The sequence below is a fragment of the Lagopus muta genome, chromosome 8, assembly GCF_023343835.1.
Source record: "Lagopus muta isolate bLagMut1 chromosome 8, bLagMut1 primary, whole genome shotgun sequence".
Taxonomy (NCBI): Eukaryota; Metazoa; Chordata; class Aves; order Galliformes; family Phasianidae; genus Lagopus; species Lagopus muta.
Window position 1 is genome coordinate 20069019 of NC_064440.1, and position 12617 is coordinate 20081635.

Here is a 12617-nt window from a genome sequence, read left to right on the forward strand (position 1 = left end):
TTATGGACAGACACAAGTAATGGCTGTTTCGAAAATGTTAGGAGCATTAGTGTGGATAATAGACATCCTTTTCTTATCATTGCCCTTACCAGAGTTTCATTTCCATTGGTGCTGGCTGCCTAGATTGCTTAAGACAGCCGTAGTCTACTCATTTATGTTACGGTAACAAAAAGTTGACTGCCAGGCTGTCCCAGACAGAGTTCATCTGTACAGAGGTCTGAAACTGTGAGGGAATACCTAAATGTCAGACATGTCCAATCACTGGTGCTGCAGCAAATTATCGCCTCTTCCAGGTCAGAAAGGCCAAAATAATTTCCAGCTCTATTTTTCTAAAAGCCATTTTCATTTAATCTGTTCTTTACAAATGGTAAATTTAATGAGAACTTCAGGAATAACTCAAACTAAAATTAAGAAAACCCTTGATATATATGTATTCAATCCAAATGTATTTCAGTAAGCAACAACCTGGCCACTATTGAAATACTTCTCAAGGACTATTGAAATAATAGGCATGCTCGCAAAGAAACCTGCTTTCCTTTAAAGTGACTGTATGCATTATTTCAGCTTCTTCTGATAATAGTGCATTTAATGATGAGGCCAAGATGCAATCAATCTTCTTTGTTGGAAGAAAGTGTTGTATGGTACCTGCAAGCTTGTGTTCACCTGGCGGCTCCAATCTGTGCAGCACCCCAGGTCTGGCCTCACCATTCTGCTCCTGCCAGCACAGGAGGTGGGAGTGGGGCAGGGGGACTCTGGAGCTCTGGCTCTGAAGAGACGCTGAGCTGTGCTGGACTGAATGGCTGATGTCCTCCACAGTTATGCACACACTGTATCCTTCACAATTGGCTTAAGTGACTTAGGACTGCATTTGTGTTGCCCTCTCTCTTGATTAAAAGCAGCACCTTCTTTAACTTGACAAGAAGTGTGGAGATCTGTAAAAGTTCACTTGATCACTGTAAGAAGACCACTAACTGAAGGACAACACAACCCAGATGGATAGATAGCGCCTGAAGCAGCACGTGAGGAAATATAAGCTGCTTTTCCACAATAAATGCATAGGGTAAGGCTTGCAGAAAGCACTCTGAGAAAGCAGATATACTTGAAGGAGAGAAAGGCCAGAGCCTCTCCTGAGAAGGCTGGCACAGCGGTGCTCCTGGACCAAGAGCCAAAAACAACACACTGGAGAAGGAAAAAGGCTTAAAAGCACAACAACGGGACACGAATTTCTGCAAGTGGCCTCCACATCTCTCACTCTTCTTCCACAACTTCTCTACAAGAGATGTAAGGCAGGCAGGACACACCATTGGCTCTGTGTTCTGCTGCTGATGGTGCAGGCTCTAGAAGAAAGACAAGAATAGGGTCCTATGTGACAGACTCAGCAGAAACACCCCCTCTCTTATTACAGCATATTTTATAGAGAAGCGGGAGGAGGGTTTGCATTTCATCTTGTCTGGTATACACGGTAGATGCTGCAGTTGCTAATCCCTTTTTATCAAGAAAAGCAGCAGCTCATGACTAGATTAGCCAGTGAATAGTGTCAGCGCTGTAAGAACAACTTGGAAATCAGACAGTGAAGCAGCTGTACCTTGTGCTGTGCAACAAAAGGGTCATAGCCCTCGACAGGATTGGACACCCTTTCCTTGTTTCTTTTCTTTGTCCCGATATTGATGTGGTGTGTCTACTCCTGGCAGCAAGTAACATGGTAAAACAGTGATTTCTGATGAGCGTGTTTCAATTTCTGAAGTCCAGAACACAGAAAACAGATTGTTACTGAAGCACCAATGGTATCTGGGATCTTAAATGAATAATGTTCACTTGTGAGATAGCTCAGAAGAGATTTCCACCTGAAGAAAGCCTGTCAGAGTCCTTTTGTCCTGATCAGCAGCACTGCAGTTGTGCAAGTGCCACCTGAGTGCAGCTGTGTGGCCGACTCAGTGAGCCCGTATGGCACATTCCCTCAGGAGCCTGAGTTCACAGGCAGGGACTCTCCCAGCCCTTAGGGCTACAGAGAACAGTCATGTTGCAGCACAAAGAAGCAGAGCAAAAAAGTTTAGCAAGTAAGGAAAAGGGGAGAAACAGTTCAGCCCTGCACTAACAGCAAGGCACAGTCCCATGGTTTCTGATGGAAGCTGAACACCCCAGCACGCCTCATTCCAAGAGGCCTTCCCCAGTTGTGGCTCACTGCCTCCTGGCAGTTGGCACAGACAGCCCCAAGGCCCACAGGCGCTGCAGTGATGCCACTTGGGTTCAGGGTCTCTGGGCACTGAGGAGGCCACACCGCTCACTTCGCTCCTCACCTGGTGTGCCTCTGCCTAGCCCTGAGCTTTGTCAAATAAATGGGTAACGTGCTGCTTTCCTCCCTGCGCCACAGACCAGGGCTTACTTGGACAGCAGCAGAAACGCCCTTACTGCCTTCATTCCCTCGGGTATAAGATCAATTCGTCTCTGAGGAAAACAGCCACCCTCCCCCCCCCGTGCCAGAGCCCTCGTGCCGCAGCCCCCAGCTGAGAACACGTTGTGGACACCTCGCAGGCCGGAGATGCTGAGGTTGTGTCTGTGCGCACAAGTTTTCTAAACAAATCGCTTTTGTTGCTCAAAGCAGTGATGAATGGACACGCAGGGCCAGGTTGATCGCCAGAGCAGTACAATGGATGCAAAACGGTTTTTTTCTTTGCCATATAAATCACTCACATTGTTTAAGGTACATTGATCAATTTAATGGCTTGTAATAGGCTCCTAATTGCCACTAGGAAAGTACCGCAAGCTCGCATCTTGAACGTGAAATGGTTCGTGAGCAGCGCTGGATTCACCTAAAGTTGCAGCGCAGTAATTGCTGCCGGGAGGGAGCACAATGAGCGGCGTCCTCGGCCGCATCCCAGGGCAGGGGCGGGAGAGCGGGGAGCAGCGCAGGGGGACCCGTCCCCAGCAGCCATTCATTAGAGGGCGAAGCCAGCGCCGGGATTTATTGGTCATCGCGGACCGAGGAGAACTTTGCAGCGTCAATCATCCTGTCTATTACGTGCCCACATATCTCTATCTGCAGATAGACAGCTTGCTTAATCACCATCAACGCTCTGAGTCACGCCTTGCTAAAAACGCCGCGGAAGAAAGCCGGGACGGCGTGAGGAGCGGGAGGGCGGCGGGGACGCGGCAGGGGCCGCACCGCGGGGTGGCCCGAGGGGCGCGTTCCCGAGGCGCGCTCCCGGCGTGCAGGGCTCGCCCAGCAGCGGCCGCAGAGCCCTCGGAGCCGCTGCGGCCGGCGCGGGGGAAAAGGTGGTTCTGCGCTCCGGGAGCTGTTTGGAAACGCGTTCATTCAAACGACGCTCCGCGAGCGCTGGCGCCGGCTGCATTTCAAACCTGCCGCAGCCGGAGCCCGTCGCGTCTAACAGACATATCGCACGGCACCGCGAAGCGTGAGGAGCTGGAGAGAGAATCCGCGCCGCGCACCCCGTGCGGCGCTCCTCAGACTTCCCCACCAAGGCGGAAAACAAACCCGTGATGCCACTGAATAATCTCCCAATAATTGTAGTAATTAAAATCATCCCACAGTCTGCAGTCACCTTCCCTCCCCTGACACAGCCTTCCCTTCAATTGTCACCGCGTCTCGGCGGAGATGAACGGAGCGGGAGAGGAACAGGAGAGGCTTCGCACGCACGGCCCAAACGCGCCGAGCAGAGCGGCACGGGGCGGGCGGGCGTGGCCGCGGCAGCGCTCGGAGCGCGGGAGCACGCGGGGCTGCGGGCGGCGGTGCGAGGCAGGGAGGTGCGGGAGCTGCGGGGGCAGGGAGGTGCGGGAGCTGCGGGGGCAGGGAGGTGCGGGAGGCGCGGGCCCGGCCCCGAGCGGCGGTGCGGGAGGCAGAGCGGTGCGGGAGGCCCGTCCTGGGCTGCGCGCTGCATAACGAACAGCGCTGACAGCTCTGACAGGGATCGTGGCGGTGCTTTAATTTTCATTTAATTTCCGTGATCTATTCGATCCCGGTGCCCTTTCCCTTTTCGTTAGCTAAGAAAGATTTCTTTCTGTCTAAAGCCGCTCTTCATCTTTACCCACAAATGAAAAACTCAACGGCGGAAAGAATGCGGTGGGCTCAACAGGCGCCGGGTCTGTATTTCAGCACCATTCCTACATCCCTCTATCCCCGCTCTGGCACATCGTGGGGCAGCCTCTTCCGAGCCCAAGTTATTCATTTGAAGCCGGATCCCCCCGCGCGTGGCTCTGACAATGAGCGGCGGTGCCCGGCTCAAGGAACGCGGAGTGTCATTGAGGCAGAGGGAGAGAGGGTGGGGGAGAGGTGCTTTAAAAAAAAAGAAAGAAAGAAAAAAAAAAAAAAGGCAGGACTCAATTATGTGCCTGAGCTATGAGCACTTCGCCTTCCCCCTGCCCACGTCCCGCCGCCCGGCACAGGTTACTCCGCTCCCTTCCACTTGGGAGGGCTCAGCCCTCACCCGGCCGCAGCACCCCCGTGCGAAGCCGCGGTCCCCTCCCAGGCACCCATACGGCCGCACCGCGCCCAGCCGCAGGGAAATCGATCTCTTTCGAACTATTTGGCAACCCCTTCCCGGCGCTGCGTTTTGAGCCGCCGCATCTGACGCTCTCCGATGTGAGCCCGCAGCCTTCCAATCAGCGCTAATGAACGAATTGTTCCCGGCCTCAGCCCGGCGCCCGGAACCCGCGCGGGGAGGCGAGGCAGCGGGCAGAGCCGGGCCGGGGAGGGCACGGCCGTGTTCGGTGGGAGCTGCTCTATCAGCGTGCACGGCCAGGGCTTTGCTTTGGTCGTCGCTTTCTTCTTCTTCTTCTTCTTTTTTTTTTTTTTTTTTTTTTTTTTTTTTTTTTAACGTTTATGTTGATTTAAACATAATGTATTTATGATGTAAATATATTCCGAAATGAAAACGTCACGGATCTATTGTGAAGGACCCGGATACATAATTTTAAAAAATCAGTTTCAGTTTATATGAGGTTCTCACCCCACTTTCGCTTCTTAGTCAGATTTGTTTATGCAGAATCGACATTTAATAGTGCTAATTGCACTCCAGTTAAATTGCCCTGATTGCAGAAAGGGAAGCAATTTTCGTGCTCTCCGTCTGGGTTTGGAAGAAATTGTTTTATATTCACCTCTTTATAAAGAAGTGGAGATAAGGCACGGAGCCTTCGCGCAAATTGCACTTAGGGGCTGACTGGCAGCATTCAGGCGCTATAATAGAGCATTATTTGGCCGTTTTGAATAATGTAAAGCGTTTGCTGAAAGCCATTCTCCTGAAAATTGCTTTAACTTTTAAAAGGGTGATGATTCACTCTGAACCGGGCCTTTGTTACGTTGTCATTATCCCCCCAAATGTTTTAACAGTCGGCTCGACACTCGAGCATAACACGCCGATCTTTGTTTAAAAACTCCATTTTTGGAGCACGGCACAAAACCCGTCGGAGCTCACTTGACCCCCGAAAGGTTTTAGCGGCGCTCCCCGTTCCCAGTCCCTCCATCCCGGCCGGGCGCGGACGCGCCCGCGGATGCCTTCAGTTCGGGCCCTGCTCCTCGGGCGGGCACCTGTTGGCCGCCCCCGGGGCCGCCCCCCCGCCCGTGCCCCGCCGCGGCCCCGGGCTTAGCCCCGCCGCGGCCGCGCTCGGCGCGGAGAACGGCCTCGGGCGACGGGAGCAAACCGTCCCGGGGAGCCCTCGGTGCGGCGTGCGGTGCGGCCGCGGGGCTCGGTGAGGCACGGAAAGGAAACGATCAAAACCAAGTAGAGAAAAGCGAAACGTCTCGATCGCCCGCGTTCTCCAACTCGCCCCCCGAGCACCTGCTCCGGGGCTCGGCGCTAGGGCAGAATCGAGAAGGAGACGATTAGGGACCGTCACACGGGGACGCGGCCCGCAGGACGTCCCGCCACTCCGCCGTAACGCACGGCGCCGGGACTGCCGGCTACCCGCGGCGGCCGAGCTCCGCGGGGCTCACAGCGGGGCCGCCCGCCGGAGCGCCGAGCCGGGAGCGCCGTGGGAAAGCGGCGCCCGCCCGGGGTTCGCGGGGCTGACATAACGGAGGGGCCTCCGTCGCACCTCTCGCACGGAAAGGAACGAACACGCCGCGCCTGCGGCCGCCTCTCACGCTCGCCAAAGCGAACAAACTGAGGCGACCCCGCGCAACGTCACCGAGCGCCGTCCCGCCGCCCGCACCGACGCGGGGCCCCGTCGCGCGAAGCCACGCGGCCGCGCTCCGCCGGCTCCGTGCCTGGCCCCGCAAGCGCCGCCGCCGGCCGCGTCCCGGGAAGGACAGCGCGGCGCTAATTGCGGAGCGGCCCGCGGCCCGGCGCGCAGCGCTCTCCGCGCGCTCTGACTGGCACGCGCCCCGCGCCCCGGCGCCGGCACCTCCGCGCGCCTGATTGGCTGCGGGGCCGCTCCGGCCCGCTCCGCCCGCGCCCTCATTGGGCGAGCGCGGCAGCCAGCGGTACTTCAAAGCGGGCGCGCCCCGCACTTAGGCAGAGTTTAGCCCCGCCGAGCCGGAGTGTCCTTGGCGCTGCCGGGGTGGCGCGGGCGCGCACCGAACCCCGTCCCCTCCCGTTCCGCCGCAGCCCGCCCAGGGACGTGCTATGGCTACGTCGATCCTCGGGGTAAGTCGGGGCCGCGCGTTTCTTCGCGGCCGCTGCCTCCGGAAACCTCTCCTGCGCCGCGGCCGCCGTCGTGCGGGGCCGCCAGAGCGGAGCTGCCAGAGCGGGGCTGCCACCGGGTCCCCGTCGGGTCCCCGTCGGGACGCTGCGGCCGAAGGCGCGCGGGGCCGGACGGAAGCCGCGGTGCTTCCTCGCTTTACTTCTATGAATCGTAACGTCGCCGACCGAGCCGAGACGCGTTTCGCTCCGTTTCGGACCGTTTTTTGTCCCGCTCGACTCAGCGCCGGTCCCGCGCCCCTGCCTCGCGCCGTGCTACCCGCTCCTTCCTGCCGCGGCGTTTCCGCCCGACGCCAGGCGCTGCCCCGCCGTGTCGCCTCCGGCCCCGTCCCATCCCGCCGCGGGGACTCCCGGCGGGCGCCCGACGTGCGCCGGCTCGGCCGGGCCGCGGCCTCCGGGAGCGCGGCGGGAAGCGAGGCGGGGCGGGCGCCCGCTCCACGCTCCCGGTCGGCGGCCGGACGCGGGGGCGAGGCTGACGGCGGCTTTGTGTCTGTCCTAGGAGGAGCCGCGGTTCGGAACGACCCCCCTGGCCATGCTGGCCGCCACCTGCAACAAGATCGGCAACACCAGCCCGCTGACCACGCTGCCCGAGTCCAGCGCCTTCGCCAAGGGGGGCTTCCACCCCTGGAAACGCTCGGCGTCCAGCTGCAACCTGGGCTCCGGCCTGTCGGGCTTCGCGGTGGCCACGAGCAGGGGCTCCGGCGGACTGGGCGGCGGCACAGGCGCGGCCAACAGCGCCTTTTGCCTGGCCTCCACCTCGCCCACATCGTCGGCCTTCAGCAGCGACTACGGCGGGCTCTTCTCCAACTCGGCGGCGGCGGCGGGCGTGTCCCCGCAGGAGCCGGCCGGGCAGTCGGCCTTCATCTCCAAGGTGCACGGCGCGGCGGCCGACGGGCTGTACCCGCGGGTGGGCATGGCGCATCCCTACGAATCCTGGTACAAGTCGGGCTTCCACTCCACGCTCTCGGCCGGCGAGGTGGCCAACGGCACGGCCTCGCCGTGGTGGGACGTGCACGCCAACCCGGGCTCGTGGCTGGAGGTGCAGAACCCGGCGGGGGGGCTGCAGGGCTCGCTGCACTCGGGCGCCCCCCAGGCCTCGCTGCACTCCCAGCTGGGCACCTACAACCCCGACTTCAGCTCGCTCACCCACTCCGCCTTCAGCTCCACCGGCCTGGGTTCCACGGCCGCCTCGCACCTGCTCTCCACCGGCCAGCACCTGCTCGCTCAGGAGGGCTTCAAGCCCGTGCTGCCCTCCTACACGGACTCCAGCGCGGCGGTGGCGGCGGCCAGCGCCATGATCTCGGGGGCGGCCGCGGCGGCGGCGGGGGGTGGCTCGGCGCGCTCTGCCCGCCGCTATTCGGGCCGCGCCACCTGCGACTGCCCCAACTGCCAGGAGGCCGAGCGGCTGGGGCCGGCGGGGGCCAGCCTGCGGCGCAAGGGGCTGCACAGCTGCCACATCCCGGGCTGCGGCAAGGTGTACGGCAAGACCTCGCACCTGAAGGCGCACCTGCGCTGGCACACGGGCGAGCGGCCCTTCGTCTGCAACTGGCTCTTCTGCGGGAAGCGCTTCACCCGCTCCGACGAGCTGCAGCGGCACCTGCGGACTCACACGGGCGAGAAGCGCTTCGCCTGCCCCGTCTGCAACAAGCGCTTCATGCGCAGCGACCACCTGAGCAAACACATCAAAACGCACAACGGGGGCGGCGGGGGCAAAAAGGGCAGCGACAGCGACACGGACGCCAGCAACCTGGAGACGCCGCGCTCCGAGTCCCCCGACCTCCTCCTGCACGACGGGGCGGCCGCCGCCCGCGGCCCGGGCAAGGAACCCCCGGGCGGCCCTGGCGACTCCTAGGGATCGCCGCCCGCAGCGCGGCCCGGCCCGGCAGGGACGGCGGCCACCCGACCCCCCGCCCCGAGGGACGCTTCTGCGATTTTTCGTTTTTCTTTTTTTCTTTCTTTTTTGTTTTGTTTTCTTTCGTTTTTTCTTCCCCCCGTTTCCTTTTTCCTCTTCTTTCTGTTGAAAGGAAAGCATCCTGAGAGGCTGAAGGTGAGAAACTAAGGCGGCAGGCCGAGACGGTTGCTCTGTATCTCATAACCATCTGTATAAATAGGGGTCGGAGACGAAACAAAACCCAACCCGAGTGTGGTCGCTTATTTTTCCTGTAAATGTGGATCTGTCAGGGGGGTCGGGGGTTTCCTTTTTATTTTATCGGTGAATTCCTGAAATTCAGGGAGGTTTTGGGGCTTCGGTTACTTTTTTGTTTTGTTTTGTTTTTTAATAATTATTTTATTTTAAATTTCTGATGCACTTTGTGGAAGTCAGTATATATGTAAAAGATATTTAAAACGTTGAGTTAACATTTCACTCAAACACACGTAAGTTAAGGTCGCTTAAAGAAATTAAATGCGTTTATCTGTATGGAAAAAAAAAAAAATCTCGACATATTTTCATTTTGGTATTATTAAAGGACTCGCAACCATCCGCTCGCGGCTCTGTCCTTATTGGTGGCTGGGGCGGCCCCGGGCTCGCTCAGGGCTGCGGGGCTGGGAGGGCGGCCGGGGCCCGGCTGCGGGCTGCTGGGGAGAGCCGCCGTGCGGAGCGGGGGAGCGGAGAGCCGGGCCGCTGCTCGGGCCGTTACTGCGGGGGGATCTCGGGGGAATAAAGCGCTCGAGTCAATACTCCGGAAAAGGCATTTCATGCCTAAATGAAAATCTTGTTAAATGTTATTAATTTTGACTTAGAGCGCGCAGCAGCCCCCTGTGCCTTGTATTCCCTTATTAGGGATTCATGTCTTATCAAATATCTAATTAATCTCCCAGACATCATTTGTTCTGGCCAACTTTATCTCCGCCGGTCCGCGGGGAAAAGCCGGGATACGCTCGGTGACAAAGCTCCCTTGAAGCTCCTTTTAATTGTCCAAATTAACTGCGCCGAATTTGCATGTCAAACGGTAAAGGGCAACCTGAGATAAAATGTAAACGTTTTAAAAGCCCCAAACCGAGCACTCGATTTGATAACGAGGCTTTTTAATGTCCGGGAAGACAACTGCTCCTTTCCTTTTCAAAGCCGGTCGATCTATGCAAATAGCGAATTGGAAATGCTTATGTCCCCATGCAGTCAAATGGTCCTTGCGCGGTATTTGAATATCAGTGGCTCTGCTATTGAAAAGGTTCAAGGATGCTCTCTGACTTCTTTGTGATTACTCAGTGCAGCGTCTTATGCCGAAGAAAAAAAACTCGGGAATAATTAAAGGCCGGGCTAAGGCCTGGGAACACATTTGGGACAGGAATCTCATTTAGGCAGCCTCTTTCAAAATAAGGCACAGTTAAATTGACCAGAAGGCAATTATTGAAATGAAAATTATTTTCACTCCCTTTGTCTCCTGACCACCAACCTAACAGCCACGGTATTATTATTATTATTTTTTTTTTTTAAGGCAAATTGATAAATGAGATAATTGTATTATTTAAAAAAAAAAAAAAAAAGAATAGAAAAGAAAAGAAAGAAAGAAAAAGAGAGAAGAGTCAAAAAAAAAAAAAAGAAAAAAAAAAAAGAAGCTAATTTAGCCCGCCCGCTACAGATCGGAAGGACACCAATATTTTAATCCGCCATAAAATAGGGAGCGCTAACAACACGGGCAAACGGGTTCTGCTGTCGGCCACCTAGACGTGGCCCCAAAAAGAAACTGCGGCGCTGCCGGCCGATCCCCGCTCCTACGGACCGAGCGGTGCTGGAGGGCTGCGGCGGAGGACGGGGCTGCGGGTCGGGGCGGCCGGAGTGGCAGGGAATGCGGCGGGTGCGGGGCGGGAGGCGGTTTTGTTTTCCATTTATAATAAAACACATCAAAGGGAGCCCATCCGGGTCCGGTTTCTGCCGGGCCGGGGTTACAATTCTCAGCTCAGTGATCAAGGACCTCTTCGCATTGCCTTTGCCCCTTCGGGTCAGTAAACGTCCATCACGGACGGGCTGCCCCGAAACGAAAGAAGGGAGCAGCTCCGGGCCGCAGCGCCGGTTCGTTTAACGGGGAAAATAGGCAGCATGTCACCTTTTTAAAAATAAACGACGCCATTCTTTCGTACTTGTCGGCGATAATTATATGGTCTGGGGAACTTTCACACACACAAAAAAACCGAAACAAAACCAACTAAAGGTACGAGGACAGCAGAATAAATCTCGTTTCTCTCTTCCAGCCGCGGCTCCGGAGCACCCCGCGCCCGGAGGGAGGCGGCTCCGCGCAGCCCACCGCTGCGGGGCTGGTCGGTTTAGGGTTTGGTGGAGGAAAGCAGCGAACGCAACGACCCCGATCGCCGTAACTGCGCCTTTTACCGTTCGAAAGGAAACTTTCTCCGCGCTTCGCTCGCAGCCATTTCCCCCGCCCCCTCCGAGTGTTTATTTGAAGCTCGAATCACTTAGCGACAAATTCCCTCAAGGGATAACGTTCTTAACGCATCGGAAAGAAGGGAGAAGAAATAATAATAATAACAACAACAACAACAGAGGGGGGTGAAAACTCCCGGCTTCGCCTTCCCGACGGCGGCCGCCAGCACCGGTGCGGCGGCTCTCGGGCGCCACCTAGCGGCGAAATTCGCGGGCGGCGGGGCGAGGTCGGGGGGCCGCCTTGGGCGGCGCGGCTTCGCCCGGTGCCCGCCGGCGGGAGACCCCGCCGGCGGGCACCGGGCGAAACCGCACCGCCCTCCCGCCTCGGCTTAGTTGTCTCAGCCGGCGTACGAGCGTTGCCGGCGAGATGGGCTAATTGCTACGTGGCTCGCGGGGTGCGGAGTCCCTGTCCGCTCGGGGAAGAGACAAAAGTAGAACATTTGAAACTGCCTTTCCGAGCCGAAAGCTGCCTTACCTGAACGTCATAATTACAGTAATTATGTACACCCAAATTACATGCTAATTCAATTAGAATCAAATCGTTCTAAATCGGAATCAAATGAGGTAGCGGGAATTAATCAATGACAACATAAATAGAGAGCTTCCTTCGGGGGGAACTCGAGGTGGCCCCGTCACCTCTGACCGCGTCCCGTGTATTTTTTTAATCACAACAATAATAAAAAGATGCTCTTACCGTCATCCGTGAAGCGACAGCACCTCCTACAGGGCTCCGCCGAGCGGCCGCGCCGCGAACCCGGCGCCCTGCGCGCTGCCCTCGCTGCGAGGGGTCCTGCAGGGGTTTTGCCCCGGGCCTGCACACAGGCGGCCGTTCTCCAGCCGCCCCGATGCTCGCCCCACCGCACCTGGCGCGGGGCGCCCCGCTACGTGCCTTCCCAAAGGCGGCGGGACTGCTGCGGGCCGCCCGGACCTTCAGCAGGGGGAGCCTCCTGAGTACGAGCGGCTTGCTGAGAGCTCTTCAGCTGGTGGTCTCTGAGAGACGCGTCCAACATGGCACTCTCCCTGTTGCAGCTTTCAATCGCGGGGCCTCACGTTGGGCCCGCGCGACTTCCCGGCATTCCTGTGGAAGGAGGCCAGGTGTGCTCAGCACGCACCTCGGCGGGCACACATGGCAGGGCCCAGCAAAGTGCCCACAGCTGCAGGCATCAGCTGCCCCTCCCAGGTGGGCACAGGAACCCTGCCACACGCAGAGCCTTGCCCCTGCTTTGCGAATGCACACCCCATTGCTTGTTTGTTACCCCTTGAATTTTCCTGCTGTGTGTAACATGAAGTTTGCCACAAAAACAGGCCTTTCCCCATATCACACTGCCCATCCCAGAGGGACTGACAGCACGTTCTTCACAAGACAACGTTTGGATGCTTTGTATGGGCATTCTGAGCAGCCTCCTGCTCCTGCTCACTCAGAGCTCTCATGCACACATCACCACAGGGCTTGACTCTGCTGGATTGCGCACATCTTTAAGCCTGGCCACTTCATTAAGAACACTCGGAGCAACCTCATGCAAAAGCATTTAGAAGAAGGTGACATCGCTTAATGGCTCACCCTTTCAAACTCATTCACACGTGCT

At 57.6% G+C, this 12617-nt stretch overlaps 1 protein-coding gene across 1 annotated transcript; it reads left to right on the forward strand.

The window, feature by feature from the left end:
• The first annotated feature begins 6489 nt into the window (after positions 1-6489).
• On the forward strand, positions 6490-9135 carry SP9 (Sp9 transcription factor). The gene is made up of 2 exons (XM_048953737.1): positions 6490-6599; positions 7153-9135. The coding sequence occupies exons 1-2, from the start codon at positions 6579-6581 to the stop codon at positions 8503-8505; spliced, it is 1374 nt and encodes a 457-aa protein (XP_048809694.1). The 5' UTR covers positions 6490-6578; the 3' UTR covers positions 8506-9135.
• Positions 9136-12617: the final 3482 nt, after the last annotated feature.